The sequence below is a fragment of the Polyodon spathula genome, chromosome 4 (genome assembly GCF_017654505.1).
Source record: "Polyodon spathula isolate WHYD16114869_AA chromosome 4, ASM1765450v1, whole genome shotgun sequence".
NCBI lineage: Eukaryota > Metazoa > Chordata > Actinopteri > Acipenseriformes > Polyodontidae > Polyodon > Polyodon spathula.
Window position 1 is genome coordinate 91,400,490 of NC_054537.1, and position 22,500 is coordinate 91,422,989.

The 22,500-nt window shown below is 34.1% G+C and overlaps 3 protein-coding genes across 3 annotated transcripts; all 3 read right to left on the reverse strand.

Annotated features, from left to right (window-relative positions):
• Positions 1–1,018: 1,018 nt before the first annotated feature.
• Positions 1,019–5,598, reverse strand: LOC121315105 (homeobox protein Hox-A7-like). The gene is made up of 3 exons (XM_041249022.1): positions 5,099–5,598; positions 4,389–4,598; positions 1,019–1,480 (listed from the first exon to the last, which is right to left on the reverse strand). Exons 1-3 carry the CDS (start codon positions 5,469–5,471, stop codon positions 1,215–1,217), a joined length of 849 nt encoding a protein of 282 aa, XP_041104956.1. The 5' UTR covers positions 5,472–5,598; the 3' UTR covers positions 1,019–1,214.
• Positions 5,599–9,871: 4,273 nt separating this feature from the next.
• On the reverse strand, positions 9,872–12,761 carry hoxa9b (homeobox A9b). Its single transcript, XM_041249027.1, has 2 exons — positions 11,804–12,761; positions 9,872–11,145 (listed from the first exon to the last, which is right to left on the reverse strand). The coding sequence occupies exons 1-2, from the start codon at positions 12,336–12,338 to the stop codon at positions 10,907–10,909; spliced, it is 774 nt and encodes a 257-aa protein (XP_041104961.1). The 5' UTR covers positions 12,339–12,761; the 3' UTR covers positions 9,872–10,906.
• Positions 12,762–17,334: 4,573 nt separating this feature from the next.
• hoxa10b (homeobox A10b) lies at positions 17,335–20,223 on the reverse strand. The gene is made up of 2 exons (XM_041249029.1): positions 19,367–20,223; positions 17,335–18,474 (listed from the first exon to the last, which is right to left on the reverse strand). The coding sequence occupies exons 1-2, from the start codon at positions 20,154–20,156 to the stop codon at positions 18,200–18,202; spliced, it is 1,065 nt and encodes a 354-aa protein (XP_041104963.1). The 5' UTR covers positions 20,157–20,223; the 3' UTR covers positions 17,335–18,199.
• Between the last annotated feature and the right edge of the window lie 2,277 nt (positions 20,224–22,500).

Below are 22,500 nucleotides of genomic sequence, written 5' to 3' on the forward strand. Positions count from 1 at the left end.
TTCTATCGTGCTGTGGAATGTCTGGGCTAGTGTTTGCTTACAAAAAACTAATAGGCCCGATTTTGGATTTCTATGTTATGTTATATAAGTCTCGAGCCAATATGTTAACCGATTTTCATAATGTAATTTGTTTTAGAATTTGGTTGGTCTTGAAGTATGCAAATAAGAACAAAAAAGGAACACCGTTGAGTTAGGAAGGAAATTCCATTTGTATCTACCGTAATGTGATTCACGTTGCTTCTATTCGTACAGAACAACCTACATTATATAATCAGCTTGTACTTTCAATCCTTATTATAAAAAGGGGTAAAAAGAAAATAAACCTGTTTTCAGAAACGGAAGCCCCGTATGTGTAGGTCTAATATAAGGATTATTCTTAGTCATCCGTCACACGAAAAGTCTTAAATCTCAGTGTAAACATAGCTTTTAATAAAATGCCACGGTGTTTAACAAAACATACTTGTTTATCGTCACAGTTCACACAGAAAGACAGCCTACTGTGTTCTTTCTTTTAATATAGAGGGGTATAGGTTATGTTTATTTCTGCTGATGATTTATTCAAACTTTATATTTTGTTTGATCATCTTAACAAGTTCATTCAATGTGTTTGTTAAAGTATTAGCCAATAAGTGCTCAACTTTCCAATATTTGTGTTTGCCGTTATTTTAGAATTGTATAGGCTGCGTTTGTATATTGAATCATTACAAAAATTAGCCAACATAATATTGTGTTATCAAATGTAAGTATATTTTTTATAACGCGTCTATGTGTGTTTTTTTTTATTTTTTTATTTAAATGTCTTCAATTAAAAATAAATAAAATTAAACAATTTCAGGCCTATTAAGGACCCTGTTCAAAAGATGAAACCCCCAGAAATGGTAAGTAAATAAAACGCTTGTGGTAAAAAGCTATTCAAGTAACATACAATTGCTAAGGGATTAAAATTCTTCAAATTTTACTCATAGTCAGTTTTTGAGCATTTTTAGAACTAGCCTGTAAACTACATATATAACGTACTAGCGTTACAATTCATCATAACTTATTCCAAGAAAAACTACATTAGCAGATTTCAGAAAATATTGTCTACAATGTGACAACAACCACAGAAGGAACGTTTCAAATTTCAAATTCATCTCTACCATTGAACTATTACTGTAAGAACGAGCCAGCTCTCTGATCACTGTGACCAGAAGGTGGCGGTATCGAACAGGAAGCTAGAAACAATGCGTACCTATAACACCTAGCAATAGATCCTGACAAACACAACACCAACCCGTATTAATTTTAACAGCAGCGTCCTCGTTTAAACAACCGTAATCGGCACGCAGGTTTAACATGAACACTTCTCTAAGTATACAGCAGTTCAACCCTTCTTCTTCTTCTTCTTCTTCTTCTTCTTCTTCTTCTTCTTCTTCTTCTTCTTCTTCTTCTTCTTCTTCTTCTTCTTCTTCTTCTTCTTCTTCTTCTTCTTCTTCTTCTTCTTAATTAACTAATCAGATTAACTGTTTTAAATATTTTAAACCGTGACCAAGTGTTTAACTTTAAAACACTTATTTGTAACCCTTTTCAAACGCGTCACTGCGTTTATAATTGTAAATATGTTTTCCCATAAATATATTATGCACAAATATATATATATCTATATATATATATATCCTATCGTCTTCTCCTTAAATATATATAATTCATATATATATATATATTTATATATATATATATATATTCTATATATATTTGTGTCACAGTAATATATGTAATTAATATAATAGTATCATAGCAATTTACAACTTCACATATCTTTGTATAGTAGTCTAGAGCCATATAGGTATCTGTCCCTCTCTCTCTCTCTCTCTCTCTCTCTCTCTCTCTCTCTCTCTCTCTCTCTCTCTCTCTCTCTCTCTCTCTATATATATATATATATATATATATATATATATATATATATATATATATATATATATATAGCCTAAATTCACTATCTACAGTGGCATTTTCAATGCAAACGTTAAACACAACTGTTTTATCATTTAAATGAAGTGGGTTTATGTACTAATTCCCAGAAAATAAACATGTGAATGTATACATAAGCACGGCATGTTCTTACTTGGTATGGTGTATTGTGGCCGTTGCAGCTCTGACAGCTGCGGCTTTGGCCAAAGTGGAGACGAATCTTCTTCATCTGTTGTGGCAAAAGAAAGCAGGATATGAGCCCGACCGTACACCAGAATCGCTGCTTCCAATCCAGCGTGCCACACCTTGCACTGAAGGAATTCGAGATTGCATCCAATTGATCTTTCCTGAGGCGCTGTTTAAACTGAAAGCCCGTCCACATTGTCCACTGTTGTAAAGCAAAGCACACAAGAGGTGAAAGAAAATGAGCGATCCGGAGCAGGGCGAAGCTAAGCAAATGAATGCAGCGCTATTCTCGAAAGGGACATTATAAAAAGTTCATGTTCACGGTTACAGTCCACATGACCGTCAACGACCAATAGAAACACCGAACAACTCGTAAAGTTGTATTGCAAACTTGTAAATTGTCATAAACAACAACGGATTAATGGGTTTTTCCTTCTCTGGGAGGGGCAGATCATAGATAGGCGCCATTTTACCAAGGAAACGACTCCCGAGTTTAAAATAAGAGAGCATTCATATATGTTCATTGCAGATTATCAGTGATGTTATGAGATGAAATGCCCATGCAAATATTAAGCCACTGCTAAAAATATAATAAGATGAATGGTGTCTTGAGGAAAATAGTGTACATGATTAATCAATCTAATCAACTGTAGATTATTTTATAAATGAACACTTGTCATTGTATTGGTCATGCTTTCTGAATAGATTGTTTCTGGTCGGGCACCTGTTTTAAATAAAGGTTGTGATCTATATTATAAATAAACAAGTAAATAAATAAATACAAAAATCTGGTTGATTCTCAAGCTAAGTTTGGAAGCTTAGTTTGTTGTGATATAATGAAATATGAAACAAGACAGTCCAATGTATAATGTTTATTCAGTGTGTACAGCATTGCGTACAAACAAGATCCACAGGGTGTTGTGAAAACATAGACAGGGCATCGGCAAAAACCATAACATCAAACACCATTATCAGATGAGAAATTGTATTTTACAAAATTGCATGAGTCTGAGTGCACTTTGGGTGTTTCACAATACGATTCACAAAGAATGCTATTAAACAAAACAAGTAAAACTCTTTATGACACAATAAATAATTCCGTTTTACACATTTCCTTCGCTGCAGTTTCGAGCATGCAACAACAAACAGAAAAACATTCCATTAGCAAATTAAACGATTAATATATTGACACCTCACACGAGTAAAGTCTCAGTAAATATGTAACATCCCGCTTACTGCTCCCTAATGACATTAAAACACGCATATTCGTGTTGGCAAAAACCTTTATTTTTTGATCACTATACATTATTACACTTAACAAGAAAATTACGAAACATACAAATATACTTAGAATCGCTGCATCCCAATCTATTGCTATAATAATTCGTGTATTAAACAGACACATCAAAAATTAATATCTAGCCTCACACTACGATATATAACAAAAATGAAATATGTTTAAAAGAATGTTAAATAGTATGCAAATTAAAGCTGCATACAGCAGATCTTTTTTGTTATTATTGTGCAGTCTATTATTATAATAGAGTGAAGCATAATTGCTAGAAATAGGCTACATCTTTATAAGGTATGAATTGATTCTGCACGGGTACGATACTGGATACATACAATGTTTTAAAGAAAGTACAGCTTATTTGATTACAAAAGCAGTTTGCGAATGTTACCGAATTGGAAATGAAAACATATTGCCAAACCCTTGTTTTTCAAAATTAATAACATAAAAGGTAGGTTTTGCGTTATCATAACGCACATAACTCTAAAACCTGAAGATCACTTACGATATAGGTAGTTTCATTTAGTGCCATTCTCTCTCGGTGTGGATGCAATACTTTTATTCCACAGACATTTTTCAAATTATTTTCAAAAATGAATTAATACAACATTATTTAAAAATATGTTTTTTAAAAAGAAAACATATAAAGCCTGTCAAGAACTATGAAATGTAATATTGAATGTGTGTGTATCTCTCTATCTATCTATCTATCTATCTATCTATCTATCTATCTATCTATATATATACTATATATATATTATATAATATATATATATATATATATAGATATATATATATATATATATATCACACAATTTTCAAAAAGTAAATAAAACTGCTTGTCCGTGTGTTCTTTTTACAACCTGTGTTATATAATTACGATTAGTTGTCTGTTTTGTTTTTTGTTTTTATCATTCCTCCTCTTCGTCTTTCACTTCAGTGGTTGCTGTCGCTGCTGTGCTGGTGTTCGGGTTCTCATCACTGTGTTCTTTCTTCCATTTCATCCTCCTATTCTGAAACCAGATTTTGATTTGCCTCTCTGTAAGGCACAGGGCATGAGCGACCTCAACCCGCCTCCTACGCGTTAGATAGCGGCTGAAGTGAAACTCTTTCTCGAGCTCCAGAGTCTGGTATCGAGTGTAGGTCTGTCTCCCACGCTTTCGATCACCACCTGACCAAAATAATAATAAAACATTTTTATATCCAAAAATTCACCGTTTTATTTATTTAGTTATGTATTTATTTATTTGTTTATTTATTTATTTTTTAGTGAAAGATCAAAAAGTAAAATGAAATCAAACACACTCATTTAAGCAAGTCACCAACAAACAGAATCGACAATTAAATTACATTTTTATTATTCTTTTACTATTTATTTTCTTTAATTTTGGGGCGTTTAATTCAAAGCAAGAAAAATGTATACATTCTACAAGAAAATGTATAAATAAATCAAGTGCCATTGGACTGAACCTTAAAGGAAGGGAAGTGAAATGCATTTACGAGGCTAGAACTCATTACTACATGCGCAATAAAAGTTTTATGATACTCATTTACATACAATGCCACGAGCTTTCAAGGAAGAATAATTAAAACCATACAGCCTATACCCTCCGTGACTGCAGAGGAGAGTGTGCACTTACAGACTGCTCTTAATCCATGCATTGATCATACCTGAAGTTCTCATCCATGGATACATCTGGAAATGTCCTTCAGATCGGGGGTTGAGGTTAGCAGGATCCGTTCTTTCGCAGTTGGGTTTGCTCGGCCCATTGTACAGAATGTTCTGATCGAGGGAGTTACAGTGGCGGTTGTAGGCTTCTAAGCCTAGGTTATACCCGGGCGTGAACACAGAATGGTTCTGGTAGATTTCATTATTCACATTGTACAGCCCAGGCAAGCAGGAAGAAAAGGCTCCAGTCCCCGGTCCATACCCGGATCTCTGGGGGCTGGGCGTGAATGAGGAAGAAGTCGGGTCTACATTTTGAAAGCGGGAAGTCCCCGCAGTATATATGCTAAAAAGAGAATTCACATAGTAAGCACTCATAATTTTGGCCGGTGATTTGATGGCCGGGTCTCTTCGCTCTCCTTTTTACGAGGTATATAAATGACAGCATTACACCCCAGATTTACACCAAACCCCATTTTCCTCAGGACTAAGCCAGTTTGTTCACGTGACTTATCCTTGTGACTATGTCATCCAATGATTACCTGCCGAACTACTGTAGGAGATTATAGCAGTAGAAATAAATGCAAAAACCTACATTTAAATATAATGAATCCTGCTAAATGTGGGCGATTGTTTTGCGTGTACGTTATAAAATGTTTTTTTTTTTTTTCGCATATCAGTTATATATGTAACAGTAGGTCATATAATTCCTAGTCATTATCTTAGTGGCCTTAAATACAAATAAGTAAGGCTCATAACATTAAAAATGTAAAGAACTAATACCCGATATTACATGTAGCTTATATATCAAGAATGAATGTAAACCTATAAGGCCCTACTTACAGAGCCGTGTGCTAAGTATAGTTATACCAATCTGCTTGCAATTGCACGTTATCATGTTTCACATTATGAAATTTGAAATTCATAGTAGTAATTTACACTTTGTAAAGGCACACATCAGTTTTTATAGACACCAATAGAGGACCACTTTAGTATTTTAAAGCATATTTGACATTTCTACCACGACGTGTATTTTTGTGTTAAAATTAAGATGCAGTTTCAAGAATAACATGTATAAATTGCAATACAAGGCAATTGTATAACACAGAGCCATTTATTTCACAGTTCCCTGCAACCTTCAACCAAATTCGAAACAGCAGAGAACATATCTCACGAAACCCGTAACTTACACATAATATAATATAATATAATATAATATAATGTTTATTCCTAACCCTATGCAAATGCATGCTTTTTTAACCCACTTCAGTAACAATATTGACTCCTGTTTTACAATGTAAGTAAACCCAACCTTAACTGCAAAAGACGCAAACACATAAACAGTAGATACATGCACAAATACCTTGCTCTGTTCACAGTTTTTCACAAGTCTGTCGTTAGTTTTTTCCTACTAATCCTCGGTACGCTGTGGTTTTAAATATTGTTTCAAATGAATTGGGTTTCAGTGCAGCCCTCTTCTTTCCACGGTCTAATCCTGAACTGGAGAGAGGAATTACATAATAAAGGCTCTCCCCACCCAGCTATATAGCACATCATAAACATTAAGAGAGCAAATGCATTCCTGTAGCGACCCCAGCAAAGCAGTGGCCTTCGGCTGCTAAGACTTTCGCGTCTCCCCCTGTTTGCGGATGACGATTAAAAGTACAGTAAGCATCAAGTTTGTTTATACGTGTGTAAAAATGTGCAAGTGTTGCACTAGACGAAAAATAAGTGCTGTAGCTCTGTATTCTCCTGAGAACATCTGGCAAAACGCTTTCCTATACTTCTAATCTGTACTCCCAGGGTAACAGTGAGTATTCTTAATAAGTAGGCCACTTTATTTATTTAATGCGGGGGAATCTAATTCAAATGATAGCGTTTTCATTTATTTAACGTGTAGCCTGTGTTTGTGAGAGGGGCTAATGTAGGAAATAAAGGCTGTGTGTGTGTGTGTGTGTGTGTGTGTGTGTGTGTGTGTGTGTGTGTGTGTAAAATCTAGAACACACATATTTCTGAAAAGTAAAAAGATAAACCTTTTGACTCCATACCCGTCTTCAAAGGGGTACAGATGCCAATAATTTGCGTAATACCTAACAATAAGAAAATATATAAACATGGCCAATAAAGCAATAACAAGACTATTGTTTCTGCATTTTCCAATTCATTGATTGTTTCTCGATGGACATTCTCGATGAAAATCTGTTATTGTTTTGTTTGTTTGTTTGTTTTTGTTGTTTGCTTAGCTAAGCTAATAGTTTGCTGCGGTTTTGACAAATAAATCTTTGTCTAGATAATAATTCCAGCGTTTACTTTCCATTTCAAAATTGAAATACGTCAAATGGAAGAAGGGATAAGTTTTTTAAATATTTCAACATCTAAGAGCAGTTGTAAGTTTTATTTTTTAACGTTTATTGTTTCTTCTGTCCAAATCATTTTTGCGATTTTTATTCATTTTAAAATGCATGTCAATAACTTTATCATTGTACAATATATAACCGTCTTCTGCTACAAAATGAGCAGTGCTATTTATAACAGCGATTCCAATAAATCTGCTGCGCTTTGCCATCTGAGTCCGTATTAACAGATATGAAAGCCGGGGATATACTTGAATAAAAAAGAAAAAAAAGAAAAAAAAAAGATAATTCGTTTCAGAAGATACTTGTTTAATTTGCTTCTTGATATGTTTAATGCGGTCCATAGTATATAAATATTATATTTAAGAAAATAGTAGCTTATACATAACCTAATAATATAAATTATATCTACTTTTAGAAAGCGAAATCCGGAAGGCAGCGCTTGCATTAACATAGTATTTTGAGAAGAAAAGTCATAAATAAGTACATAGGACCTACACACACAAAACAAGCTAACACAGTAAAAAATAAAGATAGGAGAGAGGTTTATCCTAGCGCAAGGACATAATGTATCATTCATAAAATATTTAACAAATCTGGACTATGTTTAAACTAGCATCGTCTTATACTTTATGAGAAGTTTACTGAATACAGCGTAATATATAATAATAATAATAATAATAATAATAATAATAATAATAATAATAATAATAATAATAATCAATACGTGTGTGTGTGTGTGTGTGTGTGTGTGTGTGTGTGTGTGTGTGTGTGTGTGTGTGTGTGTGTTGTGTGTTGTGTGTGTGTGTGTGTGTGTGTGTGTGTGTGTGTGTGTGTGTGTGTGTGTGTGTGTGTGTGTGTGTGTGTGTGTGTGTGTGTGTGTGTGTGTGTGTGTGTGTGTGTGTGTGTGTGTGTGTGTGTGTGTGTGTGTGTGTGTGTGTGTGTGTGTGTGTGTGTGTGTTTGTGTTTGTGTGTGTGTGTGTGTGTGTGTGTGTGTGTGTGTGTGTATAATTATTTTGAGAAGCCACTGCCATCCCGCTCACTATTTCTTAACAAGCACATGCCTCTAAAACAAATTAAAAAAAAAAAAAAACGAATCCTTATATTTTTTTAAGAGGTTCACAATATTTTTGTGGAATACTGCTGCCATCTACCGTTCGTATGCGGTACTAGCAGTAATACCTTCTGCCCAAACAGGCGTGGCTTTTGCAATATCAGTAAATGCTCATGAGCTCCGAAAAATCTAAAAATTTGTATTTAAACAAAACTATTGAAACATATATGTGGAAAAAAAAAAGCTTAGTACGAGTTCGGTGACGGCTTCGATGGCTTTTGGCGCAGGTACAACAAAGACATAGTGCATATCCTAGGGCCCAGTAGGAAAGCGGTCAATAAAGAAAGTTATTTCCGCAGGCCTTTTGTCTAAACCCGCAGAAAACAACAAATGGATGGTCTATTCTGGAAACAACCTAATTGTAGGTGGACAGTTGTAAACTAATTAAATGTCGAATTCCAGACAGTATTCCAGACCCTTCGTTTTATTGCACGAGTCTGTACAAGTCTTTGAAGTTTCTCCCATCTGCCACAGTGGGCCAGTTTCAGGTCGAATGAAATTGCATTAGTTATTCTACTTATATTCTTTTAAATTAGGCTTGCTTTAAATCTGAAATTAGACATAATCTCCATCCATGCACACGCAACGCTGGCATCCTGTATATTTCAGCTCTTTCAACTCTGGACCATTTTGCACCCCATAAACGGTGAGAGCAGCAATTGTATTTTATTACTGTGTAGACTCGCAACACCCTCTGCCAAGACTCGCAGCTATGTGACTGTCTGGATTCCAAGAGAATAACTTTTAGCAATGTGTGTTTCCTCGGGGGGGGGGGGGGGGGGGGGGTAGTTGCTGCACAAAGTTAATATCGGTAACGTTATATTAAATATATCGAACTAGCAAAAAACTCCATTCATTTTTTTTTTTTGTGTTTGTTCGTTTGTTTAATTTTGACATTTTAATCTATTACTGGGAATTCGGCGCCCGTATTTATTGTGGATTATGCTCTTTACAAAATCATGGAATCTTTAGGATTTTACGGTGTTTTAAATAAGGCGCAGAGCCTATAATCACACTGTTTTAAAAACATTTCTTAATTCAGTTTTATTAGATTACTGTGCAGACAGCCAAGATTGCCAATGCTGAAAGCAAGTTTGAGGCAGAAGTCTGCTGTAGGCAATTATTCTCTTTCTTTCTTTCTTTCTTTCTTTCTTTCTTTCTTTCTTTCTTTCTTTCTTTCTTTCTTTCTTTCTTTCTAAACAGGCGCACATGTACCCAATTATTATTATTATTATTATTATTATTATATTATTATTATTATTATTATTATTATTATTATTATTAGTTTATTTTTACCATTTGTGTGCCGAATAATATAATTTTTAGAAATGATCATCTATTTAGAAGCGACCGAGGAAGTGATTTATAACGCTCAATAAATTAATATCCATGGACATGTTGGGAAGACACACCCTTTTATTAAAATACAAACGGAACTACATTGGAAAACATAAACGTTTGGTCAACAGGCCGCGAGGTAATCTTTCCAAAATGTATACAATGTTTTCTTACAGAGAAATGTCCCTCAGTTTGAAAAGTGATTTCATGTACACACACACGTCAAAGCGTTCTACCTTGCTCAATACCGTCACGAATAAAACATTACAGCTATGTAAGCCTTCCAACGATGTTATGCTTATTGTTACATGAATAAGGCAGCTCTATTAAATTACATATATGTAGTCAAAAACATCTAACATTTGTTCTGTGTTAAACAAATAATATCAAAGTCTTTGTTCCGTTTTATCCTTAAGAGACAGCATATCAAATTATTCTGAATTCAATTAAATGCGTTATTTTAAACAGGTTTGATAACACGAACCCCATTAATTTGTTAGCGCATTTCATTACTTGCAGTACGTTTACTGGTTTTATTTATAACACCTACGTATTCTTATTTACAATCGTATAGTTTCAGCGGCCCTTTCCTCATTTCCAACCTGAGTTCAATCGACATGTAGTTTCCACAAAGACAACTGGCTCAACACCAGAACACAAATTCCACTCACAAACATAGCTATCACAGTAAGACAACAATTCAAGTATGGGCACAGGTGGATCTGCTACATTGAAACCCATTCACTGCCCTATACACCTATCGAAATGAATAGCCCATTAGCAAGTTGTGCAGTAAAAGGTAGTTTTCATGTAAAGAATATTTAACTAATACATCGACTAAAACCCCATTCAAACGCCTTGTGAATTCCCTTTGCTTTATTAAAGCCACTGGCATATTATTTTAATATTTGACAATAAGGAAAGTTGTGTGATGTCATGAAATGATAGGCCCTCGTTCAACGAGGCCTGCAAGGTTCTCACGTTTTGCAGCAACTACTCCACTATTATCACTCGTCTTTCGGACGATCTTTATTGATTTTCTTCATCTTCATCCTCCTGTTTTGAAACCAGATCTTAACTTGTCTTTCGGTAAGATTTAGCTGTCTTGCCACTTCATGTCTCCGTTCTCTGGTGAGATACATGTTAAACAGAAACTCCTTTTCCAACTCTAGCGTCTGGTGCTTCGTATACGGGCAGCGCTTTTTTCTTGTCGAGCTTGCATGCAGCCAGTTGACAGCAGGATTATCTGAAAAAGGTTAAAAATTATAAAACAACAGTTTATATGAGCACTGGCGCCAAATTTACATTAACCAGTTCACAAGACAATAACCATTAACTACTGCACAATATAATATTCCAGATATTATATAATATATATACATAGATTATATACTATATATATCTATATATATATATATATAAATATATATATATATATATATATATATATATATATAATATATATAAGACTATAATATTAATCCCATTGATTATTTAATATTGTACAAATAGATACATAAAGAAACAAATGCATACAATATATAAATATTCTAACACGATCACTAAAGTTATGAAGTACGTTTTCCATATGTTCTAATTGTAAAAGTAGAGTTCCACAAAGTAACACCTATCCACCATAATACTGTCAGACCCATTTTCAATGTTCGTTTCAGCATCCCGTCCCATCATTTGCATCTTGCTTTCATTTTTATTTATTTTATTATTTTAATATTGAATAATTAATATTGTATTATATCATCTTTTTTTTTCATTTACAAATGTATTCAAAGGATGATTTCACTGACGCCGTTTAATTGTATTTATTTATTTGTTTATGTTAGCACATTACTTAGAAGATATTTAATATCGATTTGCTGAAAGAACGCTCAACAAGATAGACTTACTTGGATCTATTTCTGTTTTGTCTTCAACAGCACTATTCTCTGGAAACGCAATTTCACTGGAATCTTTGTCCTGCTCTCCTGAAGAAGACAGGCCAGGATATTCAGAGAAAAGCAAAGTGTGTGTTTCAGACGTGGTGCAGTCACCTCTCCTGCTCAGCGGCTCGGGTTTAATGTCGTAGTGCCTGTTTGGTGTTAATCCGGGGAAAGGCAAGGCTCCGGGCATGGGCTCCAGTAACCAAGAACGCATGTACCTTCCATCGGATTCTCCAGCCGGACCCTGGTGATGCGCGTACGGGTGATACACCGCGGAAACATTGCTCTGTGCTTGAGTGTGAACGGGGCTCCAGGTTGTGCTGAATACAGAGGGTTTAGGCTGAAAACTACATGGTGTCGGTTCAGTGTGCTCACCCAAAGCTGCCTGCCCTGCTTGTTGAACCACTGGAGCAGAGGGATATCTGGACTGTAGGAGATCCTCGCCCTCGTGGATTATAAGAGAGTCTACATAATAATTGGCAAGAGTCCCTGCAGTCGACATTGTAAAAATACACAGAGCGCGCTATCCTCAGTAAATAAGAAACTGTAGATTTTCAAGTATCTTGGCCTCACAAAGAACTACAGTCAGCTAATAAATTGAACGTTGCCTGCCATTCTATTGGGTCCGATTCTTCACGTGATCCCACCAGCAGAACAATAAAGTATATATCAGTGCGCAGATTGCTAAAGGGTTCATGTTTTCCAGTCATAATCTTTTATAGCAAAGACATATGCTTTTATGCAAAGGGATATTATTATTTGATATGTACAGTGAAGTTTATTTCAATCGTGGCCAAGAGATTAACATCTCAAATGTGTAGAGGAAGTTCTAAGGGTCTATATTATGTCATCATTAATCAGTCCATCGAGGCTTTTTTGTTTCCTAAAGAATCATTTAAAATCGTTAACCTTCATATAAAATGAACGAGCGAATGAAGCAATGAAACGCGATTATTTTTTTTAATGTAGTGCATAAACGCAAACTCTCCTTGTTGTTGTGTATTATTATTATTATTATTATTATTATTATTATTATTATTATTATTATTATTATTATTACCATGTTTTTTTTTTTTTTTTTTTAAATCTTATTACACGTGTTTCTGTTCTATGTTCAGGGCCAGTTAAATGTGACGGCTCTGCTGGTGTTCAATTATTTTGTGTAATAGCTTAATATGGACGTGTGCACTGCATTCAGGTTTCTGGAGAGACTGAACCGTTTGTTTCGATGCGAGTTTTAATATGTGCGTGCAAATGAACGCGGAATTCCGTTTCCACATTTCCAAAACGAACAGATGTAACAATCCTGCTGATATATAAAAGAGCAAACGAATGTAAATCCTTTTATTTCACAATTTACATTTGTAATTTAAACTGGGGGCACATGATTTAACACAAAATTAACAAACACATTTTTTGTTTAATTATAATATTATAATTATATTGTTTTATTGTTTTTATAATCTTAACACGTACGTTACATGTATATTGATCACGTGTATGGATGGGTATTGTTTCGTGTTGCAATTGTAAATTATAATAAAATAAAATAAATATATGCTGTAATAAACTATAGTCAGCATTCTAACATCGACCTAGCCACCTTCCCACATATTCCGTTATTCTGTGTTTGGGTTAAACGTCGCTTTAGCTATTTTGGATTTAGAAATTATATCAATTTATTTTTATTTTTTGTTGTTTCTTTTGTCTATTTGAGAAATTACCTCGGCTGGACACAGAAGAGAGAGGAGGGTTACAGGGGACAAAATCACTGTGAATTAACATAGTATATCAAGTGCGGTGTTTAAAACCCAGTATATTATTATTATTATTATTATTATTATTATTATTATTATTATTATTATTATCGACATAATAATATATAACGACCATATTAGTATTTCCAAAATGATTGTCTCTGTTTTGTAATATATTGCTGGCTCCCTATAATCATATAAAGGTTTTACAACAGAGACAAACAGGCTAACTAAAGAAAGCATGACGCACACATTATTCAAACTGTTGGGACACATTGACGCAATTGTGCTGCACTCGCATTTTCTACAGTTTTAGTAACCTGCAGAGAAACAAATACAGAAATGTGGTGTGCAATACAATTCACAAGTCTATTAAAGGAAACAAAATGACTGTTATAATAATAAATAAAAATAACACATATGTGTTAATTCTATAAAAAGAATTATGTATGTGTGTGTATATATATATATATATATATATATATATATATATATACACACACACACACACACACACACACACACACACACACACACACACACACACACAGAATTATACACATTTAATTTGGCACACACAGACGCGTAACATGCTCGTCTGAAATCCACGATCGCTTTATTTTAAACTGAAAGACGGTTATTTTAATGCGTTAATTTACAATAAAAAATTAAATGGAAAGAAAAAAAGAAACCGTGCAACTTGAATTGGAAACCACATCCCATTTTATTCTGAGCACTATTTTAAAGATGAAATATTACACTGTTTATTGCCATATAATACAATTAAGTGTGGGGGAAAAGCATGCAAATAAACACGAATATACATACAATGATTAAAATTACGGGTACAAAAAATGGATCACAACGCACGAATACCAGAGATAATAATAATGCATAGCCTTGCAAAATAATAACTATGAGGAAATTACTGGTACAGTTCAATTTTCTCGATACAAATTACAGTTCTACAGCTGTGTTTTTCTTACGCAAGGCCATAATTGTGTTTATTGAATGCTATTGATACACCTTCGATATCAGAAATATGCCTTAAATGTACACTGTATTTTGATATATAAAATGAATTTAACATTCTACAAATCTATAAATACAAGCACAACATTGCCAATGGATACCCGGGGCAATACAGTTAATTGTGACAATGGAAGAGGAAACGGCCTGGTATTGTAGACTGAGCGGAGATTGCGTGCAGTTAAATCAGTTGAATGGGTATTTACGTATTTTGTCGGATAACCAGTCGGTCTCCTGTAAACATCAGCAATAAAGACCCTGTCTGCTGTTGAGTTCAGTTTATTGCACTGCTGACCCGGCGACGTTTTCCCGGCAGTCCAGAGAGGGCGCTGTTGTACATTTGGTTCCACGGGCAACTTGGAGCCAAGCTCAGTGCAATGATCATAACCGAGGCCTCGTGACTCTGTAAGGATCAGCGAGTTTTTAAAACAAATTGCCTATTGACGTTCGACTTTTGTGTCTTCTTCTTCTGAAAAGACATTATGTTATAGCAAAAAGGAAACTTGAAGCTGGCCTTCTATTTAGCGAGCGGTACCGGTCGTGCACATTTGCATTTTTAAATGGGGACTGAGCCTGTTCACGTATATTTTGTTTGTTTGTTTTCGTTGTTTTTTTAAACACCATATTCTTAAACAACATATTACATTTTACACCTTGTGATTTAAAAAAAAAAAAAAAAAAAAAAAAAAAACAATTCTGATATTAATGTTACTGACATAATACACATTAATGCATGCAGCATTTTAATACACATGACCTTGATCGTAAGCAATGAAAAACAAAACCAATCACGACCTGAACTGAACAGATACAAACGCTGAAATAACACCAGGGACTACTATATTTCCACATGTTTCTAACCTGGTCAATTAAACCAACACGAATAAGAAAAGCAGTATTTTTCTTCTTTTTTTTTGCAGTTTTAATGTGCGTCCTGTTCTGCATGAATGCTGATGGGTTTAACTGGAGCAATTGGGACAGTTCCGTGTTGCAGGGAAAGAAAATGGAGCCCCAACAACATGAGACTACCTAAATCACACAGCAGTCCTTCAAAGCAGGTCGAAATAAAGGATAACCACGAAGTTCATGTGATAATCCCAAACTCTTTGACAGTGATCGCTCAGTAGTCCTCACTTCACATCAGAAATCTTATTTTATCAGCCACTATGGATTCTTAACCATTCATTGCTTTAAATTGAACAGATTTTTAATGAGATATAACCAGGCTATATTACTGGTAAATATATATATATATATATATATATATATATATATATATATATATATATATATATATATATATATATTAATATCTATATATGCCCCCGTTATATAAATGTATAAATATATATATATATATATATAGATATATATATATATATATATATATATATATATTTGACTATGCCGTGAGGATCAATATGCATTATATATTAAAAGACAACACAATATATATTTAAAAAATCACTTTTGTTTTAATTTTCTTCCAATTAAAAGAGGAAAGGCATAGCTCTGGTCCTCTCTGTGGGCTTACCTTTTCCGACGCTCTTTTCCCGCAGATTAAGTTAAGTGTTCCTGCATTGGTAACATCAACGATAAGTTCGAGGCTCAAAGGAACTCAATTTCCTCCTGTTAAGCAATGTAATGTGCTTCCTCTGTCTCTGCAGCTTTCACTCAACTGAAACCACTCGTCCAAGACAGCAACAATCCAGATATACTAGCAAGTCATAAAACTAACAAAAGCCGACAAACCTAACAGCACTATTGCTATATGGCCCAGACAAATTACGACCGTCTAGGTAATATTTAAATGGTTTTCCGACTGCAATTGCGGGGAGAAAGCCAGCTAGTATAATTGCAAACAATGTGAAAAACTAGAAGACGTTTTCACAAACAAGTCATTTACACAGGTGGTCAAAAAGATATTCGTTAAATGAATAGCACCAGACAGACAGACAGACACACACACACACACACACACACACACACACACACACACACACACACACACACACACACACGTTTGCATTCTTATACTCATTGACTATCATTATATTTTATTCAATATTTCTAACTCCAGTCAGACAAAACTCTACACAGGGTGAAAGTCGACAACAAAGTAAATATTTTGGCACTTTGTAAGTTTATTTATTTATTTTTTTTAAAAGGCATATTTAGTTCTTAAAAAACGTGTTTATATATATATTAAAATTTGAAAAGAGAAAACTGCTGTGTAGCAAAAGATGCAAAATCTAAAAGAAAAAGGTAATGTGGGTACACAAAAATGTGAATAATTGATAAACATACGTTATATCAGGACGGACCGAACTACTACAGCTGGATGGAAAATCAGTGCTGTGAGATTTGTGGGATATGAGACAAATGCAGCCAGGAAGCAAAAATAACCAGAATTAATTTTCAAATTAGACACTTTTGAACTTTTTGAATGAATATTCTATTCTTAAGTCATCATTCAGAAGTTTTCTTTTGAAATACAACTTGTTTATAACAATAGCTTGTTTACAACATTACTTTTACCATCCAGCTGAAGAAGGTCCAGCTGTTATAAATTATTATTATTTTTTTTCAAGTATTCACTTTTTCAGTACCTACATTACCTTTTTGTTTTTGATTTTGCACAGATAGATAGATAGATAGATAGATAGATAGATAGATAGATAGATAGATAGATAGATAGATAGATAGATAGATAGATAGATTGACAGGATATCATAAACAGTAGTAGCGAATCAGTGCTTTTGGAAAAGTTGATTTTTACAAGAGAAATAAACCTGTTCAAAAACAGCGTTCAGAGCGGATCATTTATTAATAATGTCAGAGATAGCTTATTTTATTGTAACACCACCACCATCATTTTATTTAAATTATAACACAATAAGTGATAATTACATTTCACAGTATAGACTGAATAACGTTTTTTTTTTTTTTTTTTTTTTACTTGGTCGATATTTTTCTGAACCATGCACGTCTTTCCATTGGCAGAAACAAAAACATGGCGAACTGAACATTATAAAGTCTTTGCCTTTCAATGACAACGTCATACTGTTTATATACACGCGACAACTGAGTTGTACATAAATATTTACATAGCATTAGGCTAACATGTCTAGTCCAGATGTTTTAAATCCTCATCCTTTTGTGAAAGGAGGTATTAGCTTTCTGGTATATGTTCAGTGTTATTATACACAGTCACTTTATCTTTACATTGAAAATAAAGACATACCTCCCTCATATTCATGCATCTCATTTCATTTCAGTGGACAGTTTAACCTAGTCTATTAAATAGAGTAAACATCTAACTGAAATCAATCCAATTAATTCCTTTGGAAACTATTTGGTTTTTGAAAAACCTCACATGAAATGTTATATTTCATAACTGGCTCAAGAGCCGGTTTTTTCAAACTCAATGACGATAAAAAAAAGTAAAATAATATAAAATAGACACAAGTAAATCACAAACGTAATTCTAAGAAATGATATTCTTTCAATTATTTAACTCTTTTACCCAAATTTCAATTATAATGATACACAGTCGAGCAGCAACTGTAGAAGTTTATCACGAAAAGCTTAAATTCGCGGTGAGCTCTCGAATCCTGTTCTCCCGGCTCATCTTCTTCAGTTTCATTCTGCGGTTCTGAAACCAGATTTTGACTTGTCTGTCAGTCAGGTGGACACAGCGGCTGATCTCTAGGCGCCGCTCTCGAGTCAGGTACATATTGAAAAGGAACTCCTTTTCTAGTTCCAGAGTCTGGTGTTTGGTGTAGGGACACCTTTTCTTTCTTCCACTTTTCGCTGTCAACCAATTGGCAGTGCTTTCACTTTTTGTATCTCCTTGACAGAAGGGAAAAAAAAATATATATATATATATATATATATATATATATAGATATATAATATATTATATATATATATATATATAATATGTATATATAAATGATGTAAACATTTTATGTTACATTTTTTACAAACATTTTTACAAAATTGCTACTATGTGCCATTGACTGTAAACCAGTAGCTATGTGCAAGGCCGGTGTAATTAAATCGAAATTTCAAATGAGTTCTAAATGTATGTTGTTTTTATCTCATTCTCGTTTTAACATAAAATACTAATTATGTATAACAGTGTATAATACAATATTAAAAATAAAATACTTCGTGATTTTTCAATAGTAACAATGATATCATTGTATGTATAGACAAATAATGAAAGATATATTGTAAATATAAAAAGCCAAGAACGCTTTATTCTAAAGTTTGGTGTGTAAATTGATGTACCTTGTAAATGTTTCAAATAGACTACATAAGATAATCTAACAATGATATCTTACAGCTCAAATGCATATACTATTCAATGCTATTCCTTCAAAATGTATGCTATAAGTTGTATGTATTTGTTTTATATATTTAGTTTATAGGCTTATTTATTGGCTTTGGAATACTAAGCAAAATCATATTTAATTTGAGTTTTTCCGCTAATGTTACTGTGTCAAGTATTCGTGGTTTTCTAAACTATTCAAAAAAGAACATAACTTGGTCAGAATTTAATCAGAATTGTGAACTTGAGCAATAAACTGTGAAGTGGACGTTAATTTTTACAACAGTGATCACGCCCAAATATAAAAAAAGGTCACAAGGTCAGAATAAACAGCGTGGGTTGCTATATCTGTCACTGAATGTGTCTTTTGATTGTCACCAATCTATCTCCTGACAGTTATTTACCTACCTTTGATTGGTTTGTCTGGACTTGTTTTGTTATTTTCAGGAGGTTCTGGTGAAGATTCTTCTGCGGGTGAAGAAGCGTGGGTCTCTTCTTCTCTTTGAGAGACAGAAGTTAAATTACTTGAGGAAGCTTCTTCGCCCTCTTTCCTTCCAGCCTCTACTAAAGCAGAAGAAGACGGGGGAGTATCTAAACGAACCTGAGGCTGTAGGACAAACGGAGAAGTACCGGCTTCAACCCCGTGATAAACCTTGGGAGATGCATAAGTCTGGGACAGGCGGAAGTAGCCTGGTACGGGCACGGTGCTGTTATCACTGGCAGAACAGGACCCAGATATCAGCCTTGAATAGCAGACATTATCTGCTGCTGAGCCCTTTGGACACTTCTCTGACTCATACAGGCAATAAGCACTCTCCTCTTTAATGTTCGGAGAAAAGGAACAAGGCGCTACCTGCTGGTGGCTCGCAGGCTGCTCCATGCGGCAGGATCGTGGAGGATCTAGCCAAACCTCCATCCCAGGCATGTAGGGGCTGGACGTGGGGACCATAGCGTGCGAGCTACCCTCGTTCCGTTTACCGAGTCCAGAAAAAAATCCACAATTCGGCAGTCCGTAGGACAGCTCTGAAGCTGGTGGCAGGTAGCCGCCACTGCCCTGACAATAACCCCCTCCTCCTTCGCCTCGGCTGCCACTGATCAGGGAGTCTACTAAAAACGGGTTTCCAGCCGGGCTGTCTGAGCATGACATTGTTGTGGTATATTTTGGCGAAGGGAGAAGATAGCCCTTTCTGGCTGACATTTCTTGTGCAAAACATGCCGATGTGATTAGAGAGAACCCCACTACAGGGAGCGAGCTGACAGCCAATGAGAACTCAAGCAGAGCTGCAGCTCCTCCCAAAGAAAATACGCAAAAGCACGGGTCAGATCCGCCTCCACCGTCGGTAAAGATAAAAACAAATCAATACATGTTTACATTTGATCTGTTCGTTGTGAATATAGGGAATTCCCATTAGGAATTACATTTAAAATAATTATCTTCACCGGTTATACAAGATAGCATGTCCACAATCCATATCGGAAGAGTGCTTACCTTTTGTTGAATATAATATATATATATATATATATATATATATATATATATATATATATATATATATATATAGATATATAGGTATTTATAGAATATTAGCTATATAATTATATATATGATCCTAGCCCAATATATTAATTAATTTCAAATATTTGCTAGTAAAACCTAAACGAAGACTTTCTATGAAAATGGTGCAACGAATAGATTTGTAAAACATGTTTTAAATGCTATTTCAAATACAAAATCATCATTGTTACAAGCTGTTCGCCCTGGATTGTAAATTGCAATATACTATTAAATTAGTATTTTAATCGATGGTAATGCATTTCTATAGATACAGGGGTTTATATATATATATATATATATATATATATATATATATATATATATATATTATATATATATATATATATATATATATATATATGTATATATATATATATATATATATATATGTGTGTGTATATATATATATATATACACACACATATTATATATATATATATATATATATATATATATATGTGTGTGTGTGTGTGTGTGTGTGTGTGTGTGTGTGTGTGTGTGTGTGTATATATATATATATTATATATATATATATATATATATATATATATATATGACACAGTTCATTTTAACCCTGAATTCAAGTTTGGCACATGTTTTCAGACATTTGGGTCTGCACATTGTCAAGTCTGTAAACTCTTCTGACTTGTAGACAGGTAAACATGCCTAATGAACATATACCATAAAAAAATAAAATTGCGAAAATGCACTGCGAATACTGCAAACAAATACAGTACGTACTTACCAACCTCGCACATAAAGATACACAATACTTATAAAACCGCGAAAATCTTAGGAATGTCTTGCATAATAATATACTTTTTGATATTAATATTGAACATTATGTTAAATGAATTGTCAGCAACAAGAACATCTAAACTTCAAAGATTAATTGGAAGCAGGCTGCTGGATTTGTGTACAGCAATCAGCAGAACAGGAATGCCAGCTCGCGGCCATATTACTTTAGTTTCAGGGGCCATCTGCAAGGGGCTTTCGGCGCATTCGGCTGCTCTGCTGTTTCCCTAAAATAAGAAAATTCCTATATTAAACCACATTTCAAATATTCGCTGGTAACAGGCTTTATTCGTGGATAAAGCGCCCTGTCGTGTACATTGGGACAATTATACAATTAACAAAATGCATTTCACGTGTATTAAAATAATAGTAAAGCATCTTCATCACAAGCGTACAGAATGGGTTAAACTCGCATCGTGTTTATGTGTTGTGGACATTTCCTTGTCAGGTTCCTCTGTCACAGGTTTATCGTACAGCTGATCTCGGCGATTAAGTTGTCATCGTGTTCAGTTATGAATGCAACTGAATAACATGCAAATTCATCACAGTGGAATATGTGGTTTTGTTTACATTCTAAAACATTATGGACTAAACAAACAAATAGATAAATATCAGCATGTAACTATGAAAGTAGGTCTTGAAGAACAGACAAAAACAAAGATATATGAGCCCAGCAAACGTGTTTTTAATTGCCGTTGCCAGAATATAGTTTGGCTGAACAGTGTAAAAAGAATTATAAACTGACAGTCTCATCATTAGGAAAATAACCCGTTTGTAGCTGGAGTTGTATTAACGTATAATTTGGATTCTTTTCTCTTTTTCCCCCCCAATTGCTTTCCTTTGGACGTCTGAGTAAACAAAGCGCGCAGAAGGCGCCAACCCCGTGGTTGTTTTTAGACTAGATCGTGAACTCCATGCATGTTTTTGTTTTCACACCCTGCAGGTCAATTCTCTTCTAACCATCTAAAATATACCTTTCGTAAACTCATAGTACACTGAAATTATTCAGACAGGGTTTACACCTTCAAAATTAGAAAATATTACTAAAAACAACCCAAACGGGTACTTTTTTCTAGAAAAATTCTACCACCGAAATAGCATAGACAGAAAAGAAAAGAAAAAGGTAATACTAATAAAAATGCTACTGGTTATGCTTAAAATATCAAAATAGATATTAAATAGACCGCTGTTT